The sequence below is a fragment of the Carassius auratus genome, chromosome 28 (genome assembly GCF_003368295.1).
Source record: "Carassius auratus strain Wakin chromosome 28, ASM336829v1, whole genome shotgun sequence".
Taxonomy (NCBI): Eukaryota; Metazoa; Chordata; class Actinopteri; order Cypriniformes; family Cyprinidae; genus Carassius; species Carassius auratus.
In genome coordinates, this window is record NC_039270.1 from 21,453,515 (window position 1) to 21,466,641 (window position 13,127).

Below are 13,127 nucleotides of genomic sequence, written 5' to 3' on the forward strand. Positions count from 1 at the left end.
TACACGACAAGCATATGCAGCAAAATACGCACAAACAAAAATTACGAAGCGCTGACGTAACACTCACCCCCTTAAAACTCAACCTGAAGCAATATTTAAGCTCTAAATAAGGTGTAAGCAATGATATTTTCTGAACCCTTTTTATGCTTTATGATCAAGTTATAATTTTGCACAATCAATGACCAATGCATAAGACGTTGATTCTGATTGTACATTCAGGACAAGAACACTAACGGATTGTGATCCGTGTACATAGTAACAGGCAGAACAGATGAACTCACATAAACCTCAAAGAATCGCAAAACCAGAATTAGACCCAAAGCTTCCTTATCAATGGTAGAATAATTTTGCTGATGTCTGTTGAATTTTCGAGAAAAGTAACAAATTGGATGCTCAAAACAGACATCATCTTCTTGAATAAGAACAGCTTCCATGCCTAAAGCACTAGCATCAACTTCCAATTTAAAACAACGTGTAAAATCCGGAGCAGCAAAAACTGGTGCACTAGTCAACAACAACTTTGCACCTTCAAAAGCTTGTTGACACGCATCAGTCCAAATAAAAGCATTCGCTGTGCTTAACAAACTGGTTAGAGGATGTACTACAGTGGAGAAATTTCGGCAGAAACTTCTGTAGTAACCAGCCATATCTGAAAAACGACGTAACTCTCGTCTTGTCATTGGAATAGGAAAGTCAGCAAAAGCAGATATTTTGGCACTAACAGGGCGAACTTGACCTTGATCTACTTCTTTGCCCAAATAGGTGATCGTTGCTTTACCGAATTCGCACTTAGCCAGATTGTCAGGGAAGCATCAGCCAATCTTTTAAAAACTGTCCGAAGAACAGTCAAATGCTCAGACCAATCAAAAGAATAGATCACTAAATAATCAAGGTAGGTATTAAAATTTTTCACTCCTGACAACACAATGTTTATAAGGTGCTGAAAAGTTGCTGGGGCGTTTCGCAGCCCAAATGCCATAACCCGGTACTGTAGGAAGTTATCCGGAGTAACAAAAGCTGAAATATCCGCAGCTCGAGCGGTCAATGGCACTTGCCAATACCCTTTCAGCAAATCTAATTTCATCACAAACTTAGCAGAACCCAAGTTATCGATGCAGTCTTCCATCCTAGGTAGAGGATAGCTATCGATAATCTGTGCAAAACCTGAATGAATATCATGCTGCAATACATGCGTTTGAGTCGGCAAATCACTAAACAGCATGGTGAATTCTTGAATTAGCCTCATAACGTCCCGTTTCTGTGACTCAAGCAAATTATCAAGGTTTTCAGAATTTTTTTTTAACTCTCAGAATTCGAAAGCCTACCACACATTGATAAATCATTACGAAGTGTAACACCATCATCAGGATCACACTCACCAGGTGAAAACCGCAACACCTCGTCCTTCACTATTGTAGGATCAGACACGGCAACAACAGCAGGAGCTAGAACATCAGTAGGAACAGCAACAAGCTTTTTTTTCCTCATCCCCAGATTTCTCAGACACCTTTCGGGAACAATATAATTTCAACATGTTAATATGGCATGCACGAAACTTCTGTTTGAAGTCAGGCGTGTGGACAAAATTAGTCTCACTCAATCTCTTTGATACCTTGTACAGACCCGAGAAAAGAGCAGTCAGAACTGAACCTGGTACTGGTAACAGTACCAAAACTTTGTCGCCAGGTTGAATTTCATGCACAACAGCTTTCCTATCATACCATTTCTTCATGCCCTCCTGAGCAGTGGACAACGATTTTCATGCAAATGAGCACGCATTACGTAGTTGTTCTCGGAACCGTCTGATGTAATGTGCCACATTTTGTTGAGATGACTTAATGTCATTCAACATTCTGTCTTTCAACACCTTCAGCGGCCCTCGTACGGTGTGACCAAAGACTAAATCTGCAGGACTAAACCCCAGAGATTCTAGAATTGCTTCACGAACTGAGATCAACACTAATGGTACTCCATCGTCCCATTCTTTACCAGAGCTTAGACAGTACTTTTTCAACATTGACATCAGTATCTGGTGAAATCGTTCGATAGCACACTGACTTTCAGGATGATACGGACTCGAGATCCGATGTGAGATACCCAAAGTTTTCAACACTTGTCTAAAAACATTATAAAGAAAATTCGTACCCTGGTCTGTCTGCACGATTTTTGGCAATCCGAACTTTAATGATGACATGCGCAGTTATTCTTCTCAAGGGAACAGCCTCCAGAAATCGTGTCGCAGAACACATAATAGTTAACAAAAATTGATTACCTGCTTTTGATTTCGTCAAGGGACCAATGCAATCCAAAAGTATGTGCTCAAACGGTTCGCAAATGACAGGGAACAGAATTGATGAAGCTGGTGAAATCTTTTGGTTGGGCTTGCCCATCACGACACTCATGACATGTGCGGAAATACTTTGACACATCGCTCTTCAAGCCAGGCCGAAAAACAAATGTTTGCGAATGCGGTTGAACGTTTTTGTCACCCCCAAATGACCTGCTAAATCATGATCATTTGCCAAGCTCAACACTTGTTTTTGATAGACAGTAGGTAAAACAATTTGACACAACATCCCACTCATCTCCCCATCTCTGTGAGGACGCCATTTCCTTAACGATAACCCATTTTCGATCACGTATTCGGCCACGTTGACTTTATCAGGTTGAGGACTTTCCGCAGCAGAAAAACATTTAGTTAACGACACATCTTCTCTTTGTGCGGTCTTAATTCCTTCATGAGAAATAGGTTCAGCTAACAATTCAGACTCAGCTATTGCCGTATCATGTCATGTCTAACATTTTCAGATTCTTTTGGACCTGACCCAAAATGTTCCTCGGTAAACACAGGGGACATAAAAGTGTTGGCCAAAACAATGTCATCTCCAAGTCTGTGTTTTTGAGAACGCGTAACTACATTAGCAGCAAATACCTCTGGAAAATAATCAGATATATCACCAACAGGAATAAAACTGTCAGGTTTATCAACAACTTCGAGCACACTTTACCTCCTGCCAAATCGTTCCTGAGAATGAATGCAACACCTTTCACAGGAAAGGAAGAACGTATCCCCACCTTAACAAAACCTGAGACCAGGTCACATTGCAAGTGTATCCAGTGCAGCGGTACCTTTAAAACACCCATCTCAATCCCTTGAACTAACACACTTGACCCACAAAACGTCTGCTCTGACAAAGGAAGTGCATCAGAGACTACAAATGATTGAATCGATCCCGTATCCCTCAAGATTTGTACCTCTTTCTGCTCTACAGGTTTAACATTTACGGAGATTAACCTCTTCAACAAAAATGGGTTAAACCCTGAGTCAATCGCATCCTTCTCTAAAACAGCTTTAGGCACAATCTTCACAAAAGTCACAGGCTTTAACTGTCCTTGCTGAGCCTGAGTCTTACGTCTCAGCAGAGGTAGAAAGTAACGGATTACATTTACTCGCGTTACTGTAATTGAGTAGCTTTTTTGTGTACTTCTACTTTTTAAAGTAATTTTTAAAATCTGTATTTTTACTTTTACTTAAGTATATTTTGTTTGAAGTATTGTACTTCGCTACATTTTAAAACACATTAATTACTAAAAAAAAAAAAAGTAAAAAAAAGAGTAAAAAAAAATAAATAATAATAATAATATAATTCGCTCCCTGGAAACTACGTCAGTAAATAATTGGCAGGAGAACAAACTGGCACTAAAATCACAAGAAAGATGCAGACGGACAAAACAGGCGTTAGTGGTGCAGACCCCGCTGAAAACGAAACCCAGTCATATTCTGAAGTTGAACTCGAAGGAAATTAAGTGAACCCCTGGCCATATTTATGCTCTATGCAGTGTAAGCTGTGCTTACCTAGAGAGACCAAACTAGCAGCTTATAAAATCTCGACATCAACCCTTTGCAAGCATGTAGAGGTAAGCTAAATAATTGCAACGTTGCATTGGTGGTTAAAATTAAGCTTTGACATTTTAGCAAGAGGTTTTGCACAAATTAGCCAAAATGACTGGTGCGGAGTGTGCGATATATCTGGGATATATCGTCTGCTATAATATCATTGTTGTTTTAACAATGTGCGCGCATATTTACAGTGCGTTCTTTCACTGTGTGATTCAGTCTGTTAAAATGCGTTTAAACTGATCACAAAATTGAAGATATAGGGGCAGAAAATTTACATATATAATTTTCATATAGTAAATCAAAATCACACAAAGAATGCCGTCTTTTCCTCCAAAAATCATCATGATTATATATATATATATATATATATATATATATATATATATATATATATATATATATATATATATATATATATATATACACATACATATTTTACAACAGGTCAGTAAACAAGTTAATTAAGAGACTTGCGTTTTAGACACCATATTGCCTGTTTTTGCTCTATTTTAACAACAAAAATTAATTCCAAACATAGCCACCAAAGCACAGTTTTGCATCTCTGAGCAACATGACTGTTTAGTTCCTGAATGAATCAACCGTTTAAATGATTCGGTTCAATCGCAATGATTCACTTATTAAGAGTGACTTGCTGACACATACTGGCCATTTTAAGTTCACAATTAAAGATGATTTTTAAAAAAATAATAATTTATTTCTTATCATTTCAAATGAGTATTCAACATTTTATGTCTTGTATATCAAAACATTATTCATGCATTTGTAACTGCAGGTTAAATGCATTCTTGTCCTGCACTAAACAGTGTGTAAATACATCTAAATGCCACTTCCGATGAAGCTCAGAAACTCTAATCAGAGATTAATAGGCCTGTGCCAGGGGTGTCAAACTCAGTTCCTGGAGGGCCACATAGCCCTGCAGAGTTTAGTTCTAACCCTGCTCCAGCACACATATCATGTAGTTTTCAAATAAGCCTAAATTATTAAATTAGCTGGATCAGGTTTGTTTAATTAGGGTTATATCTAAACTGTGCAGGACTGTGGCCCTCCAGGAACTGAGTCTGACACCCTTGGTCCCATTTTTGCCTCCCCATCACTGTTAAAATGTAACGAAGTCAATTTTAAACAAGCTACTTTTTACTTTTACTTGAGTAGATTTTTAGACTGGTACTTTTACTTGTACTTAAGTAAAATTTCATTCATGTAATGGTACTTTTACTTGAGTAGAATATTTTTGTACTCTTTCCACCTCTGCGTCTCAGCACTAAACAATCAGAAATAAGGTGTCCCATCTTGTGGCAATAAAAACATTCTCGTGTTTCTTTATTCTGTAGTGAACTGGTTTTAGCACGGGTTATTGTATTTTGAGTTGAAAATGAACTCACTATTTTCTCTGGTCGGGGTAAAGCGAACACACTCTTATGCGTTAACACATACTCATCTGCAAGAATCGCAGCTTGTGATAACATGGTGACCTTTTGCTCATTCAGGTATGTAACTACTCGTTCCGATAGACAATTCTTAAAATCTTCTAAAAGCATTAACTCTCTCAACGAAAAACTTGCACGTTGTTAGAAGACAACCATTTATCAAAAAGAATTCCCTTCTCACGGGCAAATTCCACAAATGTCTGAGCTGACTTCTTATGGTTCCTGGAACATTGCCGATATGCCTCAGGCACCAATTCATATGCACAAAGAACAGCGTTCTTTACGGTATCGTATTGCATGCTTTCCTCTAAGGTTAGTGCAGAACAGACATCCTGTGCTTTTCCAACTAATCAACATTGTAGTAACAGACACCAAACCACTTTTGGCCAACACACACTCAGCAGCCACACACTCAAACGCAAAAAATTACGCATCCTCTTCGGATTCTCTAAAGTGAGGCACTAAAGCAATCTGTTTACTAACATCAAATGTAGTGGTCGAAACATCACTCACAGAAATTTCCGAATTTACTGAAATAACAGGATTAGACTGCACAGTTCGGCCCAAGACAACCGTCGCTGAATCTAACTCGAGCTGTCGCAGTTTCACCTGTGTCTCAGCTTCCAGTTTACTGATTTCTTGGCGTAACTTAATTTCGGCATGGCTCAGCCCGTTCCAGCGCTTCCATCTGGATTTTGGCTAGGCGAACCCTCAGAGCCCATCACCCCCAGAGCCAACAGAAGGCGGAGAAAGTGGGTAGAAGGGCGGTAAGCCAGCCTTGGGCTCGGCCTCAACCTCCACCTCGGCATCCTCACCTTTTGCTTCCTCCACATTTCCCACACTAGTCAAATGTTTTTCCACAGCCTAAATGCCAGCCCTCTCACTATCCGCATCTGAAAATAAAAACACTTTTAACTCGACCAAGTGTTTCCAAATTTCATTCTTAATAATGTGCTTTAGAGACACATTATTACACAGGAATGCGAATGCGATAGTATTCAGCTATCTGCAAAAAATCGTCTTTCCCGCACCACACACACACACACAAAAATTACGAGCGCCCAAATATGTTACGTCCCTCATTATTTAGATGTCATTTGTCTAGTAGGAATATTATTAGACGTAACAAAAGTTTTGCATGTGTGTCAATATAGTAACGAGAATTTGCTATTGGAAAGGAACAGACAACCATCCATAACTAAGTTGAAAGATTTTAATTTTTCAACTGCAATAAAGTGTAGTACCAAAGCAAAAAAATAATGGAGAATAATAAAGTAATGAATATTTACAATTAGTACAACAGACAGATCTGGGGAAGAGGAAGGAGCAAGAGAGTGGTGCTTAAATAAAAAAAACTGAATATAACAAAAAGCCCCTTTAACTTAAGTTAAAGAACTAAACTAACTATCAACAAAAAAGGTAGAAAGAAACATCTTCAGCGTACAAGACTCTATGACTAAACTATACTTACTAAAAACAAAAACATACATAATTAGCACCGCTCCTAACACTAGTGCATCTAATACATCTCAGTAAACTACGTGTCCAAATGTAAGTCACGACCTGCTTACTTGACTCACAACCTCTCCCGTCAGTCTACACAATGTTGAACGATGGACTGAGATGAAGATTTCATGACAGCAACAAACATTTGGCAGGCACTGCAAACACGTAAGTTACCAAGGGCAACACAAAACACATTCCAACACAAGTAAAGCTAATAGAACTAGATGTTTCAATCCCTTTAGAAGGAAACTCTTGATAGTAGCAATCGGTGTTAAGTGGTAAAAAACAAAAAAACAAAAACAAAGGGAGGGTAAGGTATGTCATTGGGGTCATCAGGTGGGAACCCTGCTTCGTCTACGTTTCATTGATTTAAGCCCACAACATCTCCAGAAGGCTCAACAGTGTACCCAGCGTCCCAGGTACACCCCCCTCCATGCCATACCCTCTATGTCCATGGTCTCTGCATGGCAGGGGCGTCCTTCTCCCTGAGTCGGGCCTAAGCCTGACCGCATAACATCTGTCTCTACCTTACTGCCCAGATGGGATCCTTGCGCTTGATCCAGAGCCGGTTACTGCTTTTTTCAGCAGCACTTGATATGGACTTGATGGCCTGTTGGAGAGAGCGACCCTTCACCCCTATTTTTTTTAGCAAACTGGTGGTAGATGTTGCAACAAATCCCCTGCATCCCACCTCTACTGGAAACATGGTAGTCTTCCAGCCGTTCTGGGATGCTTCAGCTGCCAGGTCAGAATAGAAACAAAGAGAACTCATCTAACTGCAAGATCACAAAAGCAGCGAGCCCCAAACAATGATCAGTCGCTCTAACTGGTCTCTCGAACAAGAGAACCGTCTTCACAGAGTGTGCAAACTCTTTTCCCAAACCAGTCGGTCTCCACCCCCGCCATTGAAGTTAGAGCCATTCATAAACTACCCGGCGACAGGTGATTGGTGGCACGATCCCAGACGTCAGCATCCTACATCAGTTGATTGACAGGTGAATCCTCTCATGTTTTTTCAGACTTGATGACACACTGAATCTCTTGTCACAATGTGAACACTTGTAAGGTTTCTCTCCAGTGTGAATCCTCTCATGTTTTTTCATATCTACTGACTGACTGAATCTCTTCTCACAGTGTGAACACTTATAAGGTTTCTCTCCAGTGTGAAGCCTCTCGTGTTTTTTCAGACTTGATAAATCACTGAATCTCTTGTCACAGTGTGAACACTTGTAAGGTTTCTCTCCACTGTGGATCACCTCATGTCTTTTCAGACTTGATGAATTACTGAATCTCTTGTCACAGTGTGAACACTTATAAGGTTTCTCTCCAGTGTGGATCCTCTCATGTGTTTTCAGACTCGATGACACACTGAATCTCTTGTCACATTGTGAACACTTACAAGGCTTCTCTCCAGTGTGGATCCTCTTATGCGTTTTCAGAGTTGATGAACTACTGAATCTCTTGACACAGTGTGAACACTTATAAGGTTTCTCTCCAGTGTGGATCCTCTCATGTGTTTTCAGAGTTGATGAACTACTGAATCTCTTGACACAGTGTGAACACTTAAAAGGTTTCTCTCCAGTGTGAATCCTCTCATGTGTTTTCAGGTGTCTTAACAGACTGAATCTCTTGTCACAGTGTGAACACTTATAAGGTTTCTCTCCAGTGTGAATCCTCTCGTGTGTTTTCAGATTTGTTAAACGACTGAATTTCTTGACACAGTGTGAACACTTATAAGGTTTCTCTCCAGTGTGGATCCTCTCATGTTTTTTCAGACTCGATGAAACACTGAATCTCTTGACACAGTGTGAACACTTATAAAGTTTCTCTCCAGTGTGGATCCGCTTATGTTTTTTCAGATCTACTGACTGACTGAATCTCTCATGACAGTGTGAACACTTATAAGGTTTCTCTCCAGTGTGGATCCTCTCGTGTTTTTTCAGATATGCCAAACGACTGAATCTCTCGTCACAGCCTGAACACTTAAAAGGTTTCTCTCCAGTGTGGATCCTCTCATGTGTTTTCAGATTTGCTGAACGATTGAATCTCTTGTCACAGTGTGAACACTTATGAAGTTTCTCTCCAGTGTGGATCCTCTCATGCAGTTTTAAACTGCTCTCTGAACTAAAAGTCTTTTCACACCCAAAGCACACGTACTCTCTCATACCAGTATGTATTTTCTGATGTACTTTCAAACTTTGTAGATGCAAAAAACTCTTACCACACAAATTACATGGATGTGGTTTCTCCTTTGCATGAACTTTTAAGTGTTTCTTCAGAAGTGAAGCCAATAAAAACATTTTACCACATTGATCACATGCGTGCTGCTTCTCTCCAGTGTGGATGTTCATGTGACACTTGAGATTTGATTTACGTGTGAAACTCTTTTCACACTGAGTGCAGGTGAAAGATTTCTTAACTATTTTTTTCTTTAAATCTTTCTGTTTGGTTTGAGAGCAACTCCAAGGTTTTTCACCAGTTTTGACACGATTTTTCTCAACTTCACTTGATTCTTCATTTTCCTCTTTTTCTTCAATGAACCCTGAAATAAAAGTAAAACGATTTATTTGGTATGCTGTTAAAAGCTAAGAACGTCTGTAAATAAACAATTTAATTTTTTTGCTTCAGTTTTAATGACTTTTACTAATTTAATAGGGAAACTGGGTAAACATTTTTAAGCATCATTGTTCTTTTGGGTCAATTTGACCCCAGGATCTTTAAGCTGTATAAACAAGAAATATATAAATTTAACTAGGGCTGTGATGGTGGCAGATTTTTATCACTTTACCAACATCACAGCCCTAGGAAAATGTATATATTTTATACACACTCATTTATATACATACATATATAACTAAATTATAAACGCAACACTTTTGTTTTTGCCCCCATTTTTCATGAGCTGAACTCATAGATCAAAGACTTTTCCTGTGTACACAAAAGACTTATTTCTCTTAAACATTGTCTAAATCGGTGTTAGTGAGCACTTATCCTCTGCCGAGATAATCCATCCACCTCACAGGTGTGGCTTATCAAGAAGCATGATTTTTGCACAGGTGTGCCTTAGGCTGGCCACAAGACAAGGCCACTCTAAACTGTGCAGTTTTACTGTATTGGGGCGGGGTCTGGGGAGAAAAAACAGTCAGTTTCCACCACCACTTGCCTCACACAGTGCAACACATCTCCTTCACATAGAGTTGATCAGGTTGTTAATTGTGGCCTGTGTAATGTTGGTGCACTCCTCTTCAATGGCTGTGCGAAGTTACTGGATATTGTCAGGAACTTGAACAAGTTCCATTCAAAAGATCCATCCAATCCAGAGCATCCCAAACATGCTCAATAGGGGACATCTCCAGTCAGTATGCTGGCCAGTATGTTTTCAGCTTCCAGGAATTGAGTTCAGATCCTTGCAACATGGGGCCATGCATTATCATGCTGCAACATGAGGTGATGGTCGTGGATGAATGGCAAAACAATGGACCCCAGGATCTCGTCAAGGTATCTCTTTGCATTCAATATGCTATTAATAAAATGCTCCTGTGTTCGTTGGCCATAACATAGGCCTGCCCATGCCATAACCCCACCGCCACCAACACTGACATCAGCAAACCGCTCAACCACACAATGTCATACACACTGTCTGCCATCTGCCCTGTACAATGAAAACCTTGATTCATGTGTGAAGAGAACACCTCCCCAAAGTGCCAGATGCCATCGAATGTGAGCATTTGCAAACTCAAGTTGATTACAACGATGAACTGCAGTCAGGTTGAGACCCCGACGAGAACGACGAGCATGCAGATGAGCTTCCCTGAGATGGTTTCTGACAGTTTGTGCAGAAGTTCTTTGGTTGTGCAACGCGACTGTTGCAACAGCTGTCCGGGTGGCTGGTCTTGGATGATCTTGGAGGTGAAGATGCTGGATATGGTGGTCCTGGGCTGGTGTGGTTACACGTGGTCTGCGGTTGTGAGGCCTTTTGGATGTACTACCAAATTTTCTGAAACACTTTCGGAGACGCTTATAGTAGAGAAATGAACATTCAATTCATGGGCAACAGCTCTGGTGGACATTCCTGTAGTCAGCATGCCGATTGCATGCTCCCTTAAAACGTGCAACATCTGTGGCATTGTGCTGTGTGATAAAACTGCACATTTTAGAGTGGCCTTTTATTGTGGCAAGCCTAAGGTCTGTGCAATAATCATGCCGTCTCATCAGCATCTTGATATGCCACACCTGTGAGGTGAATGGATTATTTTAGCAAAGGAGAAGTACTCACTAAAATATTTGTGAACAATATTTGAGAGAAATAGGCCTTTTGTGTACACACAAAAATGTATTAGATCTTTGAGATCAGCTCATGAAAAATGGGGGCAAAAAACAAGTGATGTGTTTATTATTTTGTTCACTATAAATGGGTCCATGACGTGGCGTGTCAATTCTGGTGTCCAAAGCATAATCATAATATTAAAAGTGTATATATTTTTAAGTGCATTTCATTAAATGACTCAACTTTCCCCTCTTTAATTACTCATGTGAGAATTCATTATAAATAATTAATCTTTAAGGAACTATTGAGCTCAAAATTCCCAAAATGTCATTAAAATCTTAAAATCTGAATACAAAAATACAATAAAAAGTAAAAAAAAAAAAGAACTAAATACAAACAATTTTAAATCTACTTGGGCATAATTGTATTGATTTTAAATGATACCTGCAAATATGGTTATAATAATAAGCTTAATTACATTTTAACGCCAGAAAGACTTTTGTCCCCAAATTGTGAGTATCTTGCAAAAAAGAGAGTAAGGTATTATGGTGATGATTCAGTGAAATAATTATGTTTCAGTAACAAGCAAACTTGAAATATATGAATCGAAATAGGTTCACACTCATTTGCAATAAGCTTAAATGTTTTAGCTGTGTAATGTGTTATTACACATTATACACTATACACCTGGCCATTGTTTATGAAGCATTATAATTTTACAGATTTACTGTAATATTTAAAAAATATGATTGTAATGAAATTGTTGTGATTACAACCTGCATCTAATACTCATTATTATAATTCTGTGTAGCTACTACAAATCAAGCCCAGTTCCCAAAAAGCCTTTTGTACAGCAGATGACCCCTTCTGCTGCATAGAAGGGAGCAGTGGAGGGTAAACCAGAGGAATCGGAGGGAAAGATTAAAGCAGATCAATGAATTAATGAACGACACTTCAGTCTCAAAGAATGAGTCTAATCTTGAAGAACCCCAACCCAAAGAAAAAAAAAATGTATGAAATGTGTTAAGTATTAAATGTTTTATTACAAAATGTATGAAATGCTTTTGCATGTATTTGTTGGCTGAATTAATCAGTTTACATAACAAAATGTTGATTAAAACTTTTTTTAAATCATTAAAAACTTGTCAGTGTCTTTTACTTTGTTTCAAGTTTGAGTGTTAGAAATAAACATTATACTGATGATGGTTTTTATGGTAATCCTGAAAAATTAATTGATTAAATAATTGTGATTAAAAATGTAGTTTTCCGAGCACTAATTGTTTGCTGAGCTCCAAATATGGAGATCAGTACAAATTTATATGCCAACAATGGTAGAAATGTAATTAATTTAAAAATTCATTACGTTACCCAGGAATGACATTTTCAGACCTGACATCTGATTCACCAAAAAAAAGGTTAATTACATTCTTGAAATGTGTAAATATCATTGCATTACATACACAACATTGTAATAAGTAGACATGAACCAAGAGAAATGAACCAAGAGAAAACATTACCGTCTACAGCCATGATACCCCTGAAAACATTAACTAAAAACTGTTAACTGAAATATTAACTTAAAGACAACTGAGAAAGACTGAATGCAAACAAAATGCCCCCCAAAAGAAAATCCTATTCTGCAGATTACAAGCTGCAGGTAATAAAATATGCAGCCAAAAACGCTAATCGAGCAGCAGAAAGAAAGTTTGCAGTCTCGCAGCTGTAGACGGTCTCTTGGGTCTTGGTTCTAAATAAATGTGACGTATGGTCCAGTCCAACTTATATGTTTTTTTCCTCATCATGCGATGCGACTTATAGAAAAACACAGTGTGTATATATAACAGTATATATATATATATATATATATATAGTTTTTAGCTGAGAACACAAGTCTGTCTATCAACTGCCTATGCTTTAAGAGACAGTGATGCGCGGGTTGATCCAAAATGAGCGGGTGCCTGCAATCCCCGCGGTTACGAGTCATCCAAAAATATTTTTAATGATA

General features: G+C 38.7%; 1 protein-coding gene across 1 annotated transcript in view; it reads right to left on the bottom strand.

Moving 5' to 3' along the window:
* Positions 1-7,689: 7,689 nt before the first annotated feature.
* The window catches only part of LOC113047127 (zinc finger protein 845-like), a 66,697-nt gene continuing 61,259 nt past the window's right edge, over positions 7,690-13,127 (bottom strand). The window contains exon 5 of the mRNA XM_026208407.1: positions 7,690-8,967. Within this exon, the coding sequence (XP_026064192.1) occupies positions 7,836-8,967 (1,132 nt within the window). The 3' untranslated portion in view covers positions 7,690-7,835. The remainder of the gene's footprint in view (positions 8,968-13,127) is intronic.